Raw genomic sequence first — 19,850 nt, 5'->3', positions numbered from 1 at the left:
GCTCCACAAAAAAAAAAAAAAAAAAAAAAAAAGAATAATTATTAATATGCTGATGAAAGAAAATGATTTTAAAATTTAAATTGCTTCCTTATAAACAGAAGAGAAAGAGCAGAAAATAATAATTATGGAATTAAAAAATTTTTTTTTTACTAGTAAGGGGTTCCCAAGATTTTAAATCGCTGTGAAAGGGGTTTCTGGTCCATAAGGCCTTGCAAGATGCCGCGGTAGAATGATAACGGGTTAAGGAGAAGATGTATGGGGCCATGAGAAGAGGACCCCGTAGGATCAGGGAAGGGTCAGAGAAGAGTTCGTGGAAGAGATGATTTCTGTCTAAGCTGAGATTGGAAGGACTGGCTAGAGGGTGGCCAGAGGAACAGTGGGAAGCGGTCATTCCAGGAAAGGCAACCAGCAGGTGCTTTTTTGTTGGCTGGTGTGCATGAAATAATTCATTCCCGCTTTGGCGGGAAGGGCCATCGCAGCCCAATAATCCTCCCAGCAGGCAGCCCTCTTTGGCCACATTTCCTAGCCAGAGAGCAGAAGTATTCATCTCCAGCACAACTTCCTTCTCTCTGAGCTCCCCTCTGCAATGCCTCCCCCATTCTGAACCTCTGGCCACCTCTCTTGCCGGCCGGAGGGGATGGCTAGCCACTCCCTAGGGTGAGGCAGCGGAGCAAAGCCAGCAGCTGCCAGAGGCCAGGCTGCCCGCCTGCCAAACTGGGAGGGGGTTATATACACTGGCTGTGCCCCCAGCACACACAAGCCCAGGCTGCCCATCCTCTGGGCCCATTTGGGTACAGGGTCAGAAGGGCTGGTGCAGCAGGGCAGGGATTTGGCTTTGCTCATCTTCAGGCCACAGGGAGAGTGGCAGGAGGGGCCAGGGACCCCGAGTACCTTCCTGCTTTCTCCTCTGGCCGCTGAGTGCTACAAACCCCAGACCCTCCTCTCTGAAGCAGTCACAGGGCTGAGGCTTGGAAGGAGGGGGCTGGCTTTTTTTTTTTTTTTTTCCCCGAACGAGCATTGGTAAAGTTAGAAGAAGAAAAAAGCAAGGAAATGAATACCCCAGTGTCAGTACAGCAGTTACCTGTAGGACAGAGGGTAACTCTAACCCTAACAGTTGATAGGGTTTAGAGGGCATGGGATCAGAGGGTTTTGCAGGTGTTAGGCAGTGTTCTTTATCTGGGGATAGTCACAGAGATGTTTGCTTTAAAAATATTCATTAGGGGCTTCCCTGCGGGCGCCGTGGTTGAGAGTCCGCCTGCTGATGCAGGGGACACGGGTTCGTGCCCCGGTTCCGGGAGGAGCTCACATGCCGCGGAGTGGCTGGGCCCGTGAGCCATGGCCACTGAGCCTGCACGTCCGGAGCCTGTGCTCCACAACGGGAGAGGCCACAGCGGTGAAAGGCCCGCGTACCGCAAAAAAAAAAAAATTCATTAAACTATAATTTGTATTTTATAAATCTTGTACATTTGTTATATTTCACAATTTAAGAAATGGTATTTTTTTAAAAAAAGGAACACCAAACTGTGAATAAAATGTCTAGGTTCTGGGAAGAGCAAGTTGTTTTTGTTTTTGCAGTCTTTCTCACCAAAGCATAGCACAGAATCCAGATGCACCTACATAATAATTTAATGCCCCTATTCTTAAACCAGAGTTAAACATGAATTTTCTTTTTCTAGTTTAAACATTTAGCTAGTTGTTTTGTTTGTTTTTGTTTTTTTATGGAAGTAGCATTGATTTATAACATACTGAGCCTTCACCAGGTGCCAGGCACTGTGCTAAGTGCTTTACTGTACTTGACTCTCTTGCTTCTCACAACAACCACACAGGTAGGTACTGTGATCACTCCAGTCTACAGATGGAAACGCTGAGGCACAGAGAGGCTAAGAAACTTAGCCAAGGTCACACAGCTAGCAATCCAGCAGAGCTTGGATTCAAACTAGGGTTGGTGTACCCCAGGGGCAAAAACCTTAATCACTGGCCCATACTGCCTCCCAGGTCTGACCTCACCTGCCTGCTGAAATAACGACCACCTAGTCACAACGCTCTGCAAAGTTTACAGTTGACAGGGTGTAGAGGTCATGTAGTATGTTGGTGAAGAATACAGTCAGACAGATATGGGTTCAACTCTAAACTCAGAGTTTATTGCCTGTATAACTAGTCATTTCTCTCTCCCCTGAAAAATGAGAATGGTACCCGGCCAGCTTTGTTGCCCAGACAAGTAAGGGAAACATTATTTGCCGGGTATCAGGCACACAGTAGGCACACAATAGATGATCACCTCTAGAATAAAGATGCTAATCTTTGGCGGCTCATAGCTTACGAAATAGACAAGGCCTAGTGTCACCATCCCCACTGAACAGATGGGACGTCTGGCTCAGTTCTCATGCCTCCGAGCAGTGAGGATTTCCAGAGGCTCCACGGGTCCCTAGCCGCCCCCGCCCTGTCGAATTCTTCGGGTTGGGCCTCTGGATGTGGCCGCCAGCCCTCACTTGGCGCCCGGGGCAGGAATGCGGGGCCTGAACGGTGGCGAAGATGGGGCGCTGACGCTGAGGCTTTTCCGCTCCAGCTGCGCAGACCGGCGACACAGCAAATTCCGTGGCCACACCTGGCCTTGCTGCTGTCCGGGCTGGACGGAGAGGTGGATTTCCCAGTCCTCCAGCCGCCGGCCCCGGAGGGTACGGCCTTGACCCCGGGCGGCCTTGGGCCGGGATGGCTGGGCCAGGGCACAGGAGCACTGGGCGCCCCCTCGGGGTTAAGCGCACCGGGTCAGCCCCACCCTCCAGGTACTCCCCTTCACCTGGCCTTTTTGGAAGGGGGCTAGTCCTCTCTGACACCCAGGAGGATGAGGGGCTCCCTGGGTCAGAATGCTTACTGGGGGGCAGAGGACGGAGAGGGACCCCTCAGGAACATCCCTCTGGTTTTGGGGTTCTGGGGGTCCATGGGAAATCAGCTCCTAGGAGGTCACCCTGGGGTGAGGCGCTTTCATCTCCCTGAAGGGCTCAGCCATGGTCTACTTTCCTTGCTCCCTCCCATCTGCCATCCCCTACCCCCAGTAGGGCAACAGGACTGGGCACAGGGCAAAGCAAAGGAGAATCTGAGGTCCTCACCAGCTCTGCAGCTGGTGTGGCGTTCAAGGTCTCCAGGCTGCAAAAATGGTCTCTGCGCACCTCTGCTCCCATCTCTGGACCACCTCTTACACTTCTGTCCCTTCTAGTCTTCCCTAACCTGTCATTTCTCAGTTCTGCAAATGAACCAAATGCCCTCCAGCCTCAGAGCCTTTGCCCATGCTGTCCCCTTTCCGTGTACTGCCGTCCCTCTCGACTCTCCCCTATGTCCCAGCTTCACCCTCCCTCCATTGTTCTGTTTTCTGCTTAATCATCACATATTACTAATACTGTGACTAATGGAGTATCTTGAAAATTCTTGGGCCATGGCTCTCCCACATGAAGGTTAGAATCAGCTTGCCAATTTCCTCTAAAAACTTGGCTGGAATTTTCATTGGGATTGTATCAAATCTAAGATTAATCTGGTGAGAATTGACAACACATGCAAGTTTACTAATAATGACATGATGTGAGTCATCGAGGTTACAGAGACCAGTCACACAGCTCCTTCCCTCAATAAGCTTGTCTGCTCATGGTCTTCTTTTTTATTTTATTTCATTTCGTGTGAGAAGATCTTATTGGGCTCATTTCACAGATCAGGAAACTGAGGCTCAGAGAAAGTACATGACGTGCCCTAGGTCCTATGGTGAGGAAGTGGTGGGCCAAGATTCACGAATCTCCCCAAGTCAGTTTGGTTTATGGGTTTGGTTTATGTGTGCCTCTGTGTGTTTGCATGTAAGGTATGTTTCCACGCACCCAGAGTGGAAGAGCATCTATATTTATAGATGGAGGTGCTGTGGGTTGAGTGGGAGTGCAGTCATGTCTGCTCTATTGGGCTGTGACTTCTGTTTGTGTTGACGTTGGGGTCTTTGGCTATGTGTGTACAGTGTTGGGGGTTTTAGTGGGTGTACTGGGGAGAATATTTATGTGTATTGGGTAGAAAGTGTGTGTCAGGGAGACAAAAAATGGGATATTTCTGTTGGTGTGTGTGTTTTTTCTTATGTAAGACTTTAATTTGATACTTGTTGAAAGAACCCTTTTAAATTAAACCAAGACTTTTAAAACCATCTATAACTCTAAATTTTTATTAAGGTATAACTTAAAGTGCCCAAATCTTAAGTGTACAGCTAGATGAATTTTTATATACATGCACCCATGTAATCACCACTTGGATCAAAATATAAAAGATACAGCACCCTCAGTTAGAACTTCCTCATGCCCCTCCCTCAGTCAGCACCCCTCAAAGTAGCCACTGCTCTGACTTTCACCACTGTAAATTAGTTTTGCCTGCTCCTGAGTACCTTGTCAATGGAGTCACACAGTGTTTGCTTGGGGAGGTTAGTAGCTAACACTAAACAAACCTGCTTTGTGTGCTGACACTTCCCATATCTCACCGAATTTATCATAACAGCCACATAATGTAGCGCCTGTTTCTTGTTCCCATTATACAGATGAGGAAACTGAGGCTCAGGGAGGGCTCACGACTTGCCTTGGGTCACCCAGAGCAGGGTCCAATGCCATAGCTCTGGTCCTTGCCCACTACTAGACCATCCTGCCTCCTTCTGGGTAACCTGCCAAAGAGGTGACATGGCTTATTGGATGCAGAGAGAGCAGGAGTCAGACCTGGGAGCTCAAAAGTGCTTCTGGGTGTGCTTTATTTATCTTCCGAGGAGTCGGTGTCTCTGAATCTGTTGTGAGATCTCTCCAACTCCCCATTGCTGGATCAGGAACCACTCACCACCCGCAGCCCAGCCACTGCAGTGCTGCAGAGACACACCAACCGCAGGGCTGGCTCTGAGAGTTATTTGCTGGGTGACTGTGAGGAAGTTGCCTCCTTTTTTGAACCTCACATCCTTAACTGTTGAAAGAAGGTTAAAATCCTCATGCAGGGTTATGGTGGTAACAGATGGAAGGTACGACGGTATAAATTACCACAGCTGTTATTTTTTTAAAAGCCTTCTTATTGCAAAATAAAGCATAAATACAGAAAGTCACATAAAACAAACGTGGGACCCAATAAGGCAAACCACTTGTAACCACCAGTTAGATCAAGAAATAGAAGCCCCTTAAATGTTCCACCCCAATCACAGCTTGACTTTTATAGTATTTCTGTGTCTCTTTTTAGTTTTATCACCCAAGTGTGCATCTCTAAACAGTCAAGTCCATAAAAAAATTTACCCATATATAAAAAATGTATATCTTTTGAGTCTCTACTGATTTCCTCCTCCATTATGTTTTGGAAGGGTCTGGAGCATTTGACTGAAGAGTTTTTTTTTTTTTTTTTGGTCTTTTTAATACGTTTATTTATTTTGGGCTGCATTGGGTCTTCGTTGCTGCTCGCGGGCTTTCTCTAGTTGCGGTGAGCGGGGGCTACTCTTCGTTGCGGTGCGCGGGCTTCTCATTGCGGTGGCTTCTCTTGTTGCGAAGCACGGGCTCTAGGCACGCAGGCTTCAGTAGTTGTGGCACGCGGGTTCAGTAGTTGTGGCTTGCGGGCTCTAGAACACAGGCTCAGTAGTTGTGGAACACAGGCTTAGTTGCGCCGCGGCATGTGGGATCTTCCTGGACCAGGGCTCGAACCCGCGTCCCCTGCATTGGCAGGCGGATTCTTAACCACTGCACCACCAGAGAAGTCCTGAAGAGCTTTGAAGAGTCTGGATCACCACTATTATTTTTCACATGTGTACTCCTCCCTCCAGCTCCTTCACTCCCTTGTTTGTATTTGGAGTGACATAGATCTGGGTTGCAGTTCTGAGTCTGCCAGTTGCTGTTTGACCTTGGACAAGTCACTCACCCACTCTGAACCTCTTTCTCAACTGGCAAATGAAGGGGTGACCCTGAAGATCTCTACGGGCCTTCCAACTTTCTCAGCCTCCTTGCTCAAGCACCAGGCTCCTGCCCCACAGTTTCTTCTTTTTTTTTTTAATCTCTCTTTTTAAATTATATTTGATGTACAATATTATATAAGTTACAGGTGTACAATATAGTGATTCGCAATTTATAAAGGTTATACTCCATTTATAGTTATTATAAAATATTGGCTATATTCCCTGTGCTGTTCTGATAAGAACAGCACAGGTTGTTCTTAAAAGCAACTTTACTGGGTGAAAAGAATACTGGGATAAGAATCAGAGACCTGGCATTGGAATCCAGTTTTCACTGGAACTAGCTGTGGGAACTTGGGTGAGGTACTTAACCTCTCTGAGTTTCCACTTCCTCGTCTGTTGAATGGAGATCCTGATACCTAATCCATAAAACTGGAGCAAAACTTATATGAGATCATACCCTTACAATATTTAGTGCCTGGCACATAGTATGTGCTAAATAAACTTATATAAACTTATATGAGATCATACCCTTACAATATTTAGTGCCTGGCACATAGTATGTGCTAAATAAACTTATATAAACTTATATGAGATCATACCCTTACAATATTTAGTGCCTGGCACATAGTATGTGCTAAATAAACTTATATAAACTTATATGAGATCATACCCTTACAATATTTAGTGCCTGGCACATAGTATGTGCTAAATAAATGTTAACTGCTATTGTTATTGTCATTATTTTTAGCTATTATTATAACTAACATTTATTGACTGCTTACTCAGGCTTTGTGTTAAGTGTATTAATTCACTGAATCCTCAAAACAATGCCACGAGGCAGCCCTATTTTATAGATGAGAAAACAAGGCACAGAAAGGTTAAGTAACTTGCTCACGGTCACACAGCTAGTAAGCCATGAACCTAGGCTGTCTGGATCCAAAGCCAGCAGTGTTAGTCACTGAGATATACTGCCTCAAATACTACTGCTATCTAGAAGAATTTCCTCTTCACTTGCCCAAGACCAGAGAGAATTCCAGTAGAGGTAAGGATGAAGCAATAGCTGAATCCAGTGTGAGATTCTCCAGGGGTGAGAAAAGTTCTTACCCCGAAATGAGATCCCAGCCCAGGGCATTAATCTGGGCCATCCCAGATTATTTCCCGCCTCCACCCCTAACATTTTTATCCACAGGCAGCCTGCCGAAGTGAACCTGGGAACAGGCTTAGTCAAAGAGGACAGCAGGGAAGGTCCTACCTGGTGGAGCGGCCAGGGGTGTCGCTGTGTGTTTGCCACCAGTGCGATTTTCTGGGTTTCCCTGGATGTGTGAACGCATGGGGTAAGAGATGGTGATTTTGTATATGTGGTTGGACTGTGAGGCTGTGCCTTCCTCAGATGTCTGTCTGTCTGTCTGTCTCTGTGGAGAGGCAATGGGACCAGCTTGGCCCACCCCACTTCTGCCACCCACTGCGGCCAACAACTCACCTCTGTGTGCCTGTTTCCTCAAGTATAGAAAAATGGTTATGATGACAATGATAGTACCGACCTGATGGTGTTGTTCTGAAGATTGAATGGCCTCATTCCAGGTAAAGTGCCTGAAACGGTTCAGAGCACCGAGATAAGAACAAATACAGCTTATATATGTTAATAAGATTAAATGTGTAAAGGGTGGGTTTCTGTATATTTATGCAAGGGCACCTGAGGGCATCTATCAGAAAGGATCTGGGGGCTAGGGAAGCCAGCTGTCTCTGTGATTCGTGGGAGGAGGGTATGCGTGTGTGAGTGTGTACATGTGTGTGTGGTGTGTGCACGGTGGATGCGTGTGCATGCTGTAAGTGGGCGAGAATGTTCACTGCCAGAACCCTATTTACCAGACAAACTCCAGGCCCTAGGACAAATCACTGAGGCTCTGTGTCCCCATCTGTCCACGGGCGGGATTGCGGCCTCACAGGCAGCTGTGAGGACCAAGTGAGTCATGGATGTAATGCTCTGGACCATTGCAAGTGCCGGGGACATGGGAGAGGTCCGTACGAAGTGTTCTGAGAAAGCGGGGCATCATCGGGACGCTCCTGGGTCGTTAGTGCCAAAGCCGTTTGTTTCTGCCTCCTCTGGGCTGCAGAGCTCCCTCTGGTAGGTCGTGGATCCCAGCCCACCACAGGCAGAAAAGCCCTCAGTCCAGTTACTTCAATGGCCCAGAGAAGGATAGGGACTTGCCCCAGGACGCCCAGCATACTGGAGGCAGAGAAGGGCTAGATTGGAGCCGGTGCCTCTTTGTCCTTCTGGGGTGATGAGAAAGCTGTGTAGAGGTCAGGGTCAGCAGCTCCCAGTCCCCACTGCCTCTGTCTGCCCCACTTTCCCAGCATCCAGCAGTCAGCCTGGGCCGGGGGAAGCTGCTCCAGCGTGAAGGTGTGTGCTTTGGCAGCAGGCACTGTCTGGGCCGCCAAGGCTGAGGTCGGGCAGCTGCCTGAGGCAGGAGTTCCATGTGTCTGGGGAGGACCCCACATCAGTAGCCCAGTCCCAGCCCCCAGCCCTGCATCGCCACCTGGGCCAGGGCTCTGCTTGGCACCCGGAGACTGGGGTCTGCCTGGGAATTCTCCAAGGTCTCTGGAAGAGGAGGCTGAAGGATTACAATGCTTCAACTTTGGGTTTTTTTTATGTAACATCTTTCTTGTAAATCTGTCCATTCCCATCGCAAAAGCATCACTTGTTATTTGTGGAGAATACAAGTAATCAGAGAAGAGAAAATGAAACTCTCAACACCGAAGTACAGCAATTCAGAGACCAAAGGGGCTCTGTCAACACACACACACACACACACACACACACACACACCTGCATGTTCATGCATGTATCTATGCACACATGCATGCGACATAGAAACCATCATAAGCATGCCCTTGCACGTGTGTGCTTGCACACTTATAACATACAAGCACATGCATACTCGTGTGAGTACACACAGGTACAGGCATCTGCATGGTCATGTATGTATCTGTACGCCTACATGTGACACACGAGCCCTCATGTTTATGTGTATGTCCACGTGTGCTTGCACACCTATAACAAACACACTCTCATAAGTACACATGTACACACAAGCACGTGCGCGTGCACACACACTTAAAGAGCAACACTCAGTGCTCCACCAATGTGAGTTCATCTAATCCCGGCACCAGTGCTATAAGGTAGGTACCATTTCTTCTCCCAGTTTACAGATAGGGTACAAATGGTTAAGTAATCTGCCCAAGGACACCCAGTTAGTGAGCATAAAAAGAAATTTTAAAAAGCATTTTTTAAAAAAGAACAACAAAAAAAAACCCAAAAACAAAATAATGGAGATTCGAACCCAGATCCATGGGCTTAACTAATTAGGCTGCATGGCGCTGTTTGAGTGGCATCGCGGGGAATATTCCCATAGGGTTTTTTTCCCTATGCATCTAAATTTGGTTTGGTTACAGAAATGCCGTCCTTTTTACATACTAGCAGGACCCTGGGGTCAGACTTGGATTTGAATCCTGGCTCCACTGCAGACGGGCTGGCTTGACTTTGGGCTGCTCCTTCACCTCTTTGGGGACCAGTTCTTCATCTGTAAAATGGAGAGCGATCGTATCTGCTTCTGAGGGTTGGCTGAGCACGTGTGTCAAGCTCAGCCAGGCTCATTAGATGAGGCTATACGAAAACTGCCAACTCTGGGGCTGGAGGGCTTTGTGGGGAAAACAGTCAGAAAATACTCTCTGGGTGCAAGATGGCCATAATATGTTGGGGTCTGGAAGGCAGAGAGTAGCCTCTGGATCTGGGGTCTCCGGAGGGGAGGTGGTATTTTGTCCTGGAATCCCTGCCATGACTGCATCCCGGTCCTGACCAGCGGTTCAGCCCCAGCCCTGTGCATTCCAGGTGGAACAGCAGAGGAGAGAGGGCGGGAGAGAAAAGCCCACAGACCGGCAGGCGGAGCCTCCTGGCCAAGTCTGGCCCCGCTGGAAGGGGAGGGGGCTGTGGAGCTGGAACGTCAGATGCCATCACCTCCTGGGGGACCTTTAAAGTCGCTGTGCTGCCAGGCGGGCCAGGGTGTCTGCAGCGGTTCTCTGCCTCCTCAGCCGCCTCCTGCCACCCGCCTGGGCTGCCCATCCTGGGTACGCGCCCCTGGAGAGCCTGGTGCCTCGTCTCCAGATGCCTCTCTCTTGCTCTCTTCTCTTTTCTCTCCATTTTTTTCTGTTCTGTTTTTCCCCTTTCTCTCGTTCTACCTCTCTTTCTGTCTCTCCCATGTTTTTTCTCTTTTTGCCCCCGTCATTGTCTCTCATTCTCTCTTGTATCTACCTTTTTCTTTCTTCCATGCCTTTTCTCTGTATCTCTTTTTGTCAATCACCTTTTCTTCTCCCTCATTTTCTTTTCTGTTTCTCATTTTACTTTCTTTCTGCTCCTTTCTGTCTTGCTCTCAATCCCGAAATTGCAGCAACCCAGGGACAAGAGTGCCCTGCACTGTACCTTGGGAAAGGTGGGCGCTGCCCCTCTGAGGGCACCAACGGAGCCCACTTCCAGTAAGATTGGTGAAGAGGGTGTCCATGCTGGGGAGGACTGGGGTCTGCCTCCTGGGCTGGTGGAACAAAACCCTGGCTTTGAAGTGGCAGCGTCATCTCACCCCAGGGCCTGGTCCAGATTTAGCCACTATCTGGGCATTTCTTCCCATTGCCCCATCCACTTAGTCCACTGGGGTGGGAAGAATGGGGTGTTGCGCCCCTGTATGAGAGCCGAGTCAGGAGGTCTTTGCCAAGTTCCCAGTAGATAGCGTCCTCTGGGGTGGTAATGCTGGAGAGCACTCAGGGTTTTGTGCCCTCATGACCACCCCCTCCAGGCAGCCGGCTCTGACTGCACAAGGCCAGACGTGTGACCCTTCCAGCCAGCTATGCCCCTGCTGCCTGGCACCGTGGGCCTGGCAGGCCTGCTCTTCTGGGCAGGCCAGACAATGAACACCTTGATGCCCAATGCCACCCTGGCACTGGCCCAGACCGAGGGCACAGCTGTGCGACCCCTGACTGGCCTGGGAGTGCCCCGGTACCGGCGGAAGCGCCACATCTCTGCCCGGGACATGAGTGCCTTATTGGATTATCACAACCACATCCGGGCCAGTGTGCACCCACCTGCCGCCAACATGGAGTATATGGTGAGTTCCCATGCCCTCCCAGTGCCTCCCCCAGCAAACGCCAGTCCACTTAGTGTGCCCTGGAAAGACTGGACCATTCACGAGCCTGGCCTCACTAGCTAGTATCTGGGCATCTGGGCCCTGTGGAATGGGCAGGAATTCGTCTGCCCATTTTACAGATGAGAAAACTAAGGTGGTTATATAAGTCCTTTCTGCAGGCAGGAGCAGAGGACTGTGACTTATGGAGCATCTCCTGTGCGCCAGGCACTTATGTGTAACCCTCTTCCTTCAAGGTGGGAATTATCTCCATTTTCCAAATAAAGAAATCAAGATGCAGAGAATTAGTTTGCTGAAGGTCACCCAGGTGGGATTGCATCCCAGGTCTGCCAGCTACTAAAGCTGTCTTAACTAACACAATACCTTTTCCAAGAATTCTGGCTTCCAGCCAGGGAGCCGCAGGGGGCGGGTGGCTGGAGTTTCCCTGCCATTGTCTCTTTGCCCCAGGGGTTTGATGGACACACCCAAACTGTCCTCAGCAAGCCTGTGGAGGTAGAATTTGGAGAGATGGGGTCTGGTACCTGGGGTGGGAGTGGGGGGGGGTCTCTCAGGCTGAGGAGAAACAGCAGCTGACCAGCAGAGGCAGCTGGGATGTCTTCCTTCAAAGAGGCAGGGTGGGGGGCTCTCACCCCAGCCCCCCACAAGCCAGACTCCGGAGGGGAGGAGGGAACCTTTCTCTTTATCGCAGCCCCTCCCCCAGGACCATTGTCCCAAACCAGCCTGGAGAGATAGGCTTCCAATCCAGCCGCAGATTTCTTTAGGCAAAGGGATTGTTGGCCTGCCCCCTCTAAGACAAATACCTACTCCCTCAACAGCCTGCAAATGTTTATACCTTTGCAGCGTGTCCACTCACTTACGTACCAGCTCCTGCTTGGAGCCAGGCACCACGCTAAGCCTCGTGGACGCTGCCGAGAACAGGGTGGACAAGGTCCCGTCTCTCACAGAGCTTCCATTTTAGTGGGGATGATAGAAAACAAAGATCAACCACGAAATTTTCGTGTAATACGACATCAGGTCGCAATGAGGTGTTGGGAGGGGCGGGGATAGGAGCCCAAATGGCAGGCAGCTAGCGGCGGGGGAGCCATTTATTTGCTCATTAACTGACTCATCCATTGATTGACACGGTGACTGGCATGTAGAAGGCCTTCTAGTTTTCAAACAATGACACATTTATTGAGCACCAGCCTGTGTGCGAGGCCCTCCCCACAACAGGTGTTTAATTATTGCATGCTTTGTAGGACAGAGAGAGCTAGACAGCTCACTAGGGGCCCGAGGAGTGTCAGTGAGTGTGGGTTTGATGTTTGCATGCCCCTACCTCAGTTCACCCCTTTGTGGCACGAAGGAAACATTCCTCTGCTTTCCCTAAAAATGGATGAGTCCAACATCTCTGGGCAGATGTCTGGACCCCTCTTTGGGGATCCCCATTGCTTCACTAGCTATCTTCAGCCCACAGGACCAGTATCTGGCTAAACATCCCTTGCTTAATGAGCCCTTTCCCTCCTCTGGCTCCAAGAAAGACCGGGTCCCGTTTCACATTCTCACACCCGCCAACTGTAATGATTGTTTAACACATCTCATTTCCTTGTTAGACTGTGAGTCCTTGTTCAATATTTGCTGAATGAACAGATGAACCGAATAAAAGAATAATATCTCAGAATCCCAGGAAGTCAGAGTGGAAGGGAACTAGTATATTTTTTTGAAGTGATGCGTTTTCAAGTTATAAAAGTTGGAGCATTCAGAGATTGGAAAATTAAGAAGCTGTTACGAAGGATGAGGACGGTATTCTCTATGTACTGATGTGGAATCATCATTAAGGTAACCCATCTGGTTAAGTGAAAAGAGCTAGGGGCCAAATAGAATGTCTGGAGTCTTGCCATTTGTCAAAAAAATTCATATATATATAATTATTGTATGTATGTAATATATAATTATTTCATGTATATACCATATAAGATATATAATTACATATATAAATATATACGTGCATATATAATATACTTACAGGTGTAGAATATTTCTGGAACAGGACACAAGAAACTCACAGTGACAGTTGCCTCCAGGGTCAGGGTGGCTGGAGGGACTAGTGTAGGATGGGGATGAAAGACTCTCCACTTTTCCTCCTTCAAACATCTTACATATTAAATTTGTTCATGTTTTCACTATTAAAAAAAGAACCTTTTGAATTAAAAAATTTTAATGTTTAAATAAACACATTGGGGACTTCCCTGCCAATGCAGGGACACGGGTTCGAGCCCTGGTCTGGGGACTAAGATCCCACATGCCGCGGAGCAACTAATCTCGTGGACCACAACTACTGAGCCCGAGCGCCACAACTACTGAAGCCCACGCGCCTAGAGCCCGTGCTCCGCAACAAGAGAAGCCACCGCAATGAGAAGCCTGTGCACTGCAAGGAAGAGTAGCTCCCACTCGATGCGACTATAGAAAGCTCGCACGCAGCAACAAAGACCCAATGCAGCCAAAAATAAATAAAATTAAATCTTTAAAAAAATAAATAAATAAACACATTGAAAAAAATATAATAAATAAAATTAAAAATCCATTCTCTTCCCACCACTCTGGGCTGAGTCACTTCTAGGGACTGCTGGGAACTCCTAGGCCAATACCCTGGGACCCCGCTCGGAGCAGAGAGCCCCAAGCTTGAAGTCCAGTGAAGGAAAAAGGGCATTGGACTAGGAGTCAGAGACCTAGGTGTGGATCTCGGCTCTGGTATGGACTTGCCGTTGACCTTGAAGTCGTAGGCCTTCTCTGAACCTCAGTGTTCTAACTTATCAAGTGGATTTGTTGCAGGGTTCCAAAGGAGATGGGGAGTCAACGTACCATGTATACGTGCATCTCTAGACACTGTTGAAATGATGGTGTTTGTTCCCCCGGGGAATTTCATGACCTTTCTTTTTCCCAGGTCTGGGACGAGCGGCTGGCCAGGTCCGCTGAAGCCTGGGCCACCCAGTGCATTTGGGCCCACGGGCCCTCACAGCTGTTGAGATACGTGGGCCAGAACCTCTCCATCCATTCTGGCCGGTGAGTGAACCTCTGCCCTTCCTTCACTCCATCACTCAACAAGGTCACTGAGCACGCTGATGGCAGAGTGACTTTTCTTCTATCTTCTCCGCCTCTGCAGGTACCACTCCGTGGTGGATCTCGTGAAGTCTTGGTCTGAGGAGAAGCGTCATTACTTGTTTCCGGCCCCTAAGGACTGTACCCCGCGCTGCCCCTGGCGCTGCAGTGGCCCTGTGTGCTCTCACTATACCCAGGTACACCTTTGTTGGGATGTAGGGCTGATGAGAGAACAAATCCTCTTAGAAGAAAGTGAATGTGGTAGGACAGCAATTAGAAATAAAACAGAGGCCCTTAACAGACTTCCTTTTCCATAACAAGCCTGTTCCTGGAAAGCTGTGAGTACATTGAATTGAGCTGAACTGGATCTTGTTTTGAGGGTCTTAGGTTGGCAGACCATATTGTTTGACCCCAAAATGGAGATATGTGGTCTGACCAGTTCAAGACTGACTTTGATTTCAATAGGTCCAAACATTTTCTAGTATTTTTTTATTTTCTAAGGCTCCTGTGTCTTAAAAAAAGAAACGCCAAATAAGATTACAAAAGATTGTAGTATATTTTGAGTGCTAATATTGAAGTTGTTACCACTTATTATACATAAAAATACAATGCAGTATATTGTTGCAAGAAATAGGACCAGAAGTTTCCAACGGTAGGAAAAATGTCTGCTTTCAGGCCTGCCAAGCTCTCTGTGACTCATTTGCAGTAAATGTCAAAAACTGAAATTTGAGACCCCCTAGGAAATGTGAGGCCTAAACCAAATGTCCTTCCTGACATCCCTGAAATATTATTACCTCCATTTTACCAAAGGAGAAACCAGGCACAGAGTGGTTAAGTGACTTGGTCAAAGTCACACAGCTAGTGATATTGAGATTCTGATCCAAGGCTGTTTAACTCCAAAGTTTGTGTTTTAACTTCCAACATGACAATGATTTTCAAACATTGGTCACTAGGGGGAAAAAAAAGAAAGAAAGAAATCTAATTGAAAGGTATAGAACATATTAGCATATATCATTCTGTATGATAAGATTAAATATTGGTTCGTAAAACTTTTGTTCAAATTGTTTGAGGAGGGGTAAGGGTGTGTGTATGTGTGTGTGTATGTGTGTGTGTGTGTTGGTACACTGGGTAACAATATATAACTGGAACAAATTTTGAGAAACATTATAGTACAATATGCCTCTAGTCCCCTCACCCTGAGACAGGTGCCTCCCCCAGGAAAACCTTATCTAATGCATCCACCCTGACAGAGCAAGCCCAAGAACGTTTCAGCCCCAAGTCCTTCTCACAGCCTCCTTTGTCTTTGTCCCTCCTCAGATGGTGTGGGCATCTTCCAATCGGCTGGGCTGTGCCATCCACACCTGTGGCAGCATCCATGTCTTGGGCAGCACCTGGCACCAGGCTGTGTACCTGGTCTGCAACTACGCCATTAAGTGAGTGCAGAGGGGGCTCTGGGGCAGGAGGGTGGACCCTGAGGTGGAGTGGGCAGGATTCTCAGAAATGGAACACATACAGGACACCCTGCTTTCCTCCGTTCTAAATAACCTGAACACCAGGTTTTAGAGTCAATCAAGAATCCTTTTTCTTTACCCAAGTTTCAGAATCGATTGGGAGATAGACGGTGGACCAAGGCAGGTGCATAAGCAGTGTCCCTGATGAAGCCAGCAGTGGAGAGTGTGGCTTAGGTCTGCCAGCCAAGTGGGCTTGCAAATATCTCACTGTTGAATTAGACCTTCGTATCCATTGACAGGCAACATTGGCCAACCATAGGCCTCTTCTAAGTGCAGTGCCAGCCCCTGTAGGCGTCCCACAAGAAATAGAGCAACCAAGAATACATGCTCCCTACAGGCAAGCAGGTCCCATAGGAAAGAAAGGAAGGATGCAATGAACATGCTCAACTGCTTTTTCCAGACTCTCCAGTCAGCTTGGTGAGAGAGAGGTCAAGAGTGGTCTTCATATGCTAGTCTCCTGGAAACACAGAGAAAGGGGGATGGGAGTTCCCATCCAATGTATAGTATACAAACTTGCAACAGACTCTCATACAAAACAGATTACAGACTCTCATACACAAATGGGAACAAATTCTAAGTAAACGTGATATCCAGAGTTTCAAGATTACATAGTCATAACTGCCTTTTGCTCTCGTGTAGCTCTTGATCATTTACAATACACTTTTCCCTTATTATCTCATTGAAGAGATGAAAGAGAGAAAGAAGGAAAAAGGGAAGGACACTGGGAAAATATTTACCCTTTTTACAGATTAAGACATTGAGGATCAGAGAGGTTAAGTAATTTACCAAAAGTCACAAAGCCAATAAGTAGCAGAGCTGTTTGAAACACAAGTCTTTTGATTTCATATTCTATCTACTGTACTATCCTGATGTTCTGGAAGTTATTGGTAGCCCAAACTCAGATTCTCAAGTCAAGATATTTGTTAGATGGAGACATCTATTGACAAAGTGTCATAATGCAGCCCAGCTTTATCAGATATGGAAAAATGCAACAAAGCAAATTCCATCACACACAGCTTAAGGAACTGTTCCAATTTGTTTGCTGACATATTGAATTTTTGAAACATTGACTATTAACCATATAGTTGTTGAGATTTTTAGGCTCTGGAGTCAAGACTGTCAGAGTTCAGATTTGTGATTCAACTTCTCCATGCCTGTTTTTCATCTACAAAATGGGAGTAAAATGCTTTCTACTTATAGAATTGTTGAGAGAATTAAGTGAGCTGAGCCAGGTAATGTCCCCAGGCTCATAATAATTTTGGAATACATGTTGGCTCTTACTCTTATTACTAGACCTGGGTTTGGTTCTCAGCTCTACCGTGTACACACTGAGGACTTTGGATAAGTCATTTCATCTCCTTGGATCTCAGTCTCCTCTTTTAAAATAGGGCTAATGCTACCTGGCTCACAGAGGATCTTGGTACATAGTTGCCCATAGTACATGTTAAATAAATAGTGGCCAGGATTATAACTAGGTTATAAACTCTTTGAGGGCAGGAAATAGACCTGATTCATTTTGGTATCCTTTTACTACAGTGATTTCAAACCTTTGTTCTTTTAAGCAGAACTCTTTTCTAAGTGGTTAAATTAAACAAAAAAAGAATGACTTTTATTCCATCACCCCTGGTGTCTCCACCACCCACGTTCCCTGCCCCCAGACTTCCAGGAACACCTTTTTTTTCTCCTGTTGGAAAAACTGGTAGCGTTTGATACATTTATTTATTATTGTTTAAAATTTTATTACATTTTATACTGATGTACATGCTATAAAATTCAGTGGGTATGAAAACAGGTAAACACAGAATGTTGTCTCCCTCCCCTGCCCACACTTCCCCTCTGTAAGTTTCTTGCATAACCTTCTGGAGATCTTTTGTGTACTTACAAACATGCATATGTTTTCACTCCGGGAACACCTTTTGAAAATGGTGGACTCACAGCATCTGGCACAAGTCCTGATTTCCACTAGATGTTCTGGAAGTGTTTGTTGAATGAATGAACCCATATGAAACCAGAAATGCGTACTTTCCTAAGCACTTTGGCTGACTTTACTTACAGTCATTCAACAATCACTTTTGGAGGAAAAAGATTCCATTTCTGTCCACAAGGAGTGTTTTGTTTATTGTGTGAGAAAATAAGGCACTGGGACTTGAAAGGTAACTAACACTACAGGCCAGTGGTGAGATTATTAGGTAGCTCTTAGCAAGAACTGGGGGAGTGATTTTAGGCTTTGAGAAGACAAAGGGGGGGGAAAAGAGAAGTCTGTGGGCTGGGATGGAGAAGCGAGTTGTGGAAAGATGAGGTGTGTAAGCTGGATCCACTTGCTGCTAGAGCAGTCTGGAAGGCCTGACTGAAAGCTGTAGACGTGATTCATAAGCAGGTCTGGAAGGCCTGACTGAAAGCTGTAGACGTGATTCATAAGCAGGTCTGGAAGGCCTGACTGAAAGCTGTAGACGTGATTCATAAGCAGGTCTGGAAGGCCTGACTGAAAGCTGTAGACGTGATTCATAAGCTAGGGGCCAGCAAACTACAGCCCACAGCCCAAATCTGGCCTCCTGCCTATTTTCATAAATAAAGTTTTATTGAAACAGAGCTACGATATTTGTTTACGTACTGTCTAGGGCTGCTTTCATGCAATAAAGACATTTGGCCTCCAAAGCCTAAAATATTTACTCTCTGTCCCTTTACATTGCCAACCCCTGCACAGGCAATGGGGAGCCACTAAAAGTTCTTGAGCAGGAGAATGATTACGATGAAGGTTTGTTCTCTTTTTTTAAACAGCTTTACTGAGATATAATTTACATACCATATAACTTACCCATTTGAAGTGTACAACTCAGTGGGTTTTGGGTATATTACGTTATTCATTTTTTCAATCGTGGTAAAATATATGTAACACAAAATTTGCCATTTCAACCATTTTTAAGTATACAACTCAGTGGCATTAATCACTATTTCCAAAATGTTTTCATCACTCCAAAGAGAAAATTTGTAACCTTAAAGCAATGGCTCTCTACCCTCCTCCTCCCTAAAGGCTGTGGTTCATTGAGAGGATTAACTCCGGAGCAGGTAGGATGGATTTGGGATAAGGCCATTGAAGAAATAAATGTACAGCAGTGGCCACAAAGAGGCTTCATGGGCATGTCCCCCATGAGGGAATTATACTCAGTATCTAATTATTCTAGTTCTCATTTGCATACCACCTTATAAGTTACAAAGTGTTTTCACATAATTTTTATGGGCACCATTTCATTTATTTATTTTATTCAGAGGACAAAATCAAGGCTCAAGAGATGAGGTCGTTTATTCTGTCACCAACTGGCAGGTGGCAGAATCCAGGACCAGAACTCAGATCTGCCCATTGGGGAAGGGAGGGGGGTGTTTGTGCTGGGAGGTGAGGGTGGGGTGGAAGGAATAAGAAAATCAGCACGTCCTGGGGAGTCACTTATCTGCCAGGTGAGGTGCTAGAGGCATGCGCACATAGCTCCATTATTTGGTCTGCTGCTGCATCCCTGTGTGGGAGGGAAGTCTTCTATTGGTTTTACAGATGAAGACATTGAGGCTTGCAGGTGTGACTTGGTCACAGGGCCAGACAGTGGCAGTGCTGAGATTTGGAAACCTCTGTGAAGGTGGCTCCATGTAACTGTCCCCCGACCCCGCCTCCCTGGGACCTCTTCTCTTCCAGGGGCAACTGGATCGGCGAGGCGCCATACAAGAAGGGGAGGCCATGTTCTGCCTGCCCTCCCAGCTACCAAGGCAGCTGCAACAGCAACATGTGCTTCTAGGGCCTCAAATCCAACAGGCTCCTGTGGTTCTGAATTTTCCCTGGTCTCTGGCAGGGCTCCAGCTGAGCCTGACCCTCCAAGAGTCCCTTCCCAAAGACCGGGTCAAGCGATTTTTTTTTTTTCGACTTTTTTTTAAAGGACATGAGTTGGGCTTACTTCACCAGTCTGAATTTTCCCTGCTGATTCCATTTCCTAAATGTCCAGCATGTGCCGGAAGAAAACAACTGCTTGCCTTCCTTCTTGCCTGTTACATCTTTTTTTTTCCTCCGGCCTCCGGGAAAGAGGCCTCCATCTTTAATTGACTCAGTTCTCCCAGAGCCAGGGCTGGAAGGAGAAGTGACAACAGTTTTGTGACTCTCAGGCC

At 47.2% G+C, this 19,850-nt stretch overlaps 1 protein-coding gene across 1 annotated transcript; it reads left to right on the top strand.

The window, feature by feature from the left end:
- Positions 1-10,824: 10,824 nt before the first annotated feature.
- R3HDML (R3H domain containing like) lies at positions 10,825-19,486 on the top strand. The gene is made up of 5 exons (XM_024746883.1): positions 10,825-11,082; positions 14,039-14,157; positions 14,258-14,390; positions 15,511-15,626; positions 19,387-19,486. The coding sequence occupies exons 1-5, from the start codon at positions 10,825-10,827 to the stop codon at positions 19,484-19,486; spliced, it is 726 nt and encodes a 241-aa protein (XP_024602651.1).
- The last annotated feature ends 364 nt before the right edge of the window (positions 19,487-19,850 follow it).

The sequence above is a fragment of the Neophocaena asiaeorientalis genome, unplaced genomic scaffold, assembly GCF_003031525.2.
Source record: "Neophocaena asiaeorientalis asiaeorientalis breed wild unplaced genomic scaffold, Neophocaena_asiaeorientalis_V1.1 scaffold132, whole genome shotgun sequence".
NCBI classification, from domain to species: domain Eukaryota; kingdom Metazoa; phylum Chordata; class Mammalia; order Artiodactyla; family Phocoenidae; genus Neophocaena; species Neophocaena asiaeorientalis.
The sequence above is the reverse complement of the archived record's forward strand: the minus strand, read 5'-3'. Positions and strand labels throughout refer to the sequence as shown.

Coding starts and splice junctions, on each gene's coding strand:
- R3HDML (XM_024746883.1), top strand. CDS start 10,825: ATGCCCCTGCTGCCTGGCACCGTGGGCCTGGCAGGCCTGCTCTTCTGG. Junction 11,083..14,038: donor CCGCCAACATGGAGTATATG/GTGAGTTCCCAT, acceptor TCTTTTTCCCAG/GTCTGGGACGAGCGGCTGGC. Junction 15,627..19,386: donor GTCTGCAACTACGCCATTAA/GTGAGTGCAGAG, acceptor CTTCTCTTCCAG/GGGCAACTGGATCGGCGAGG.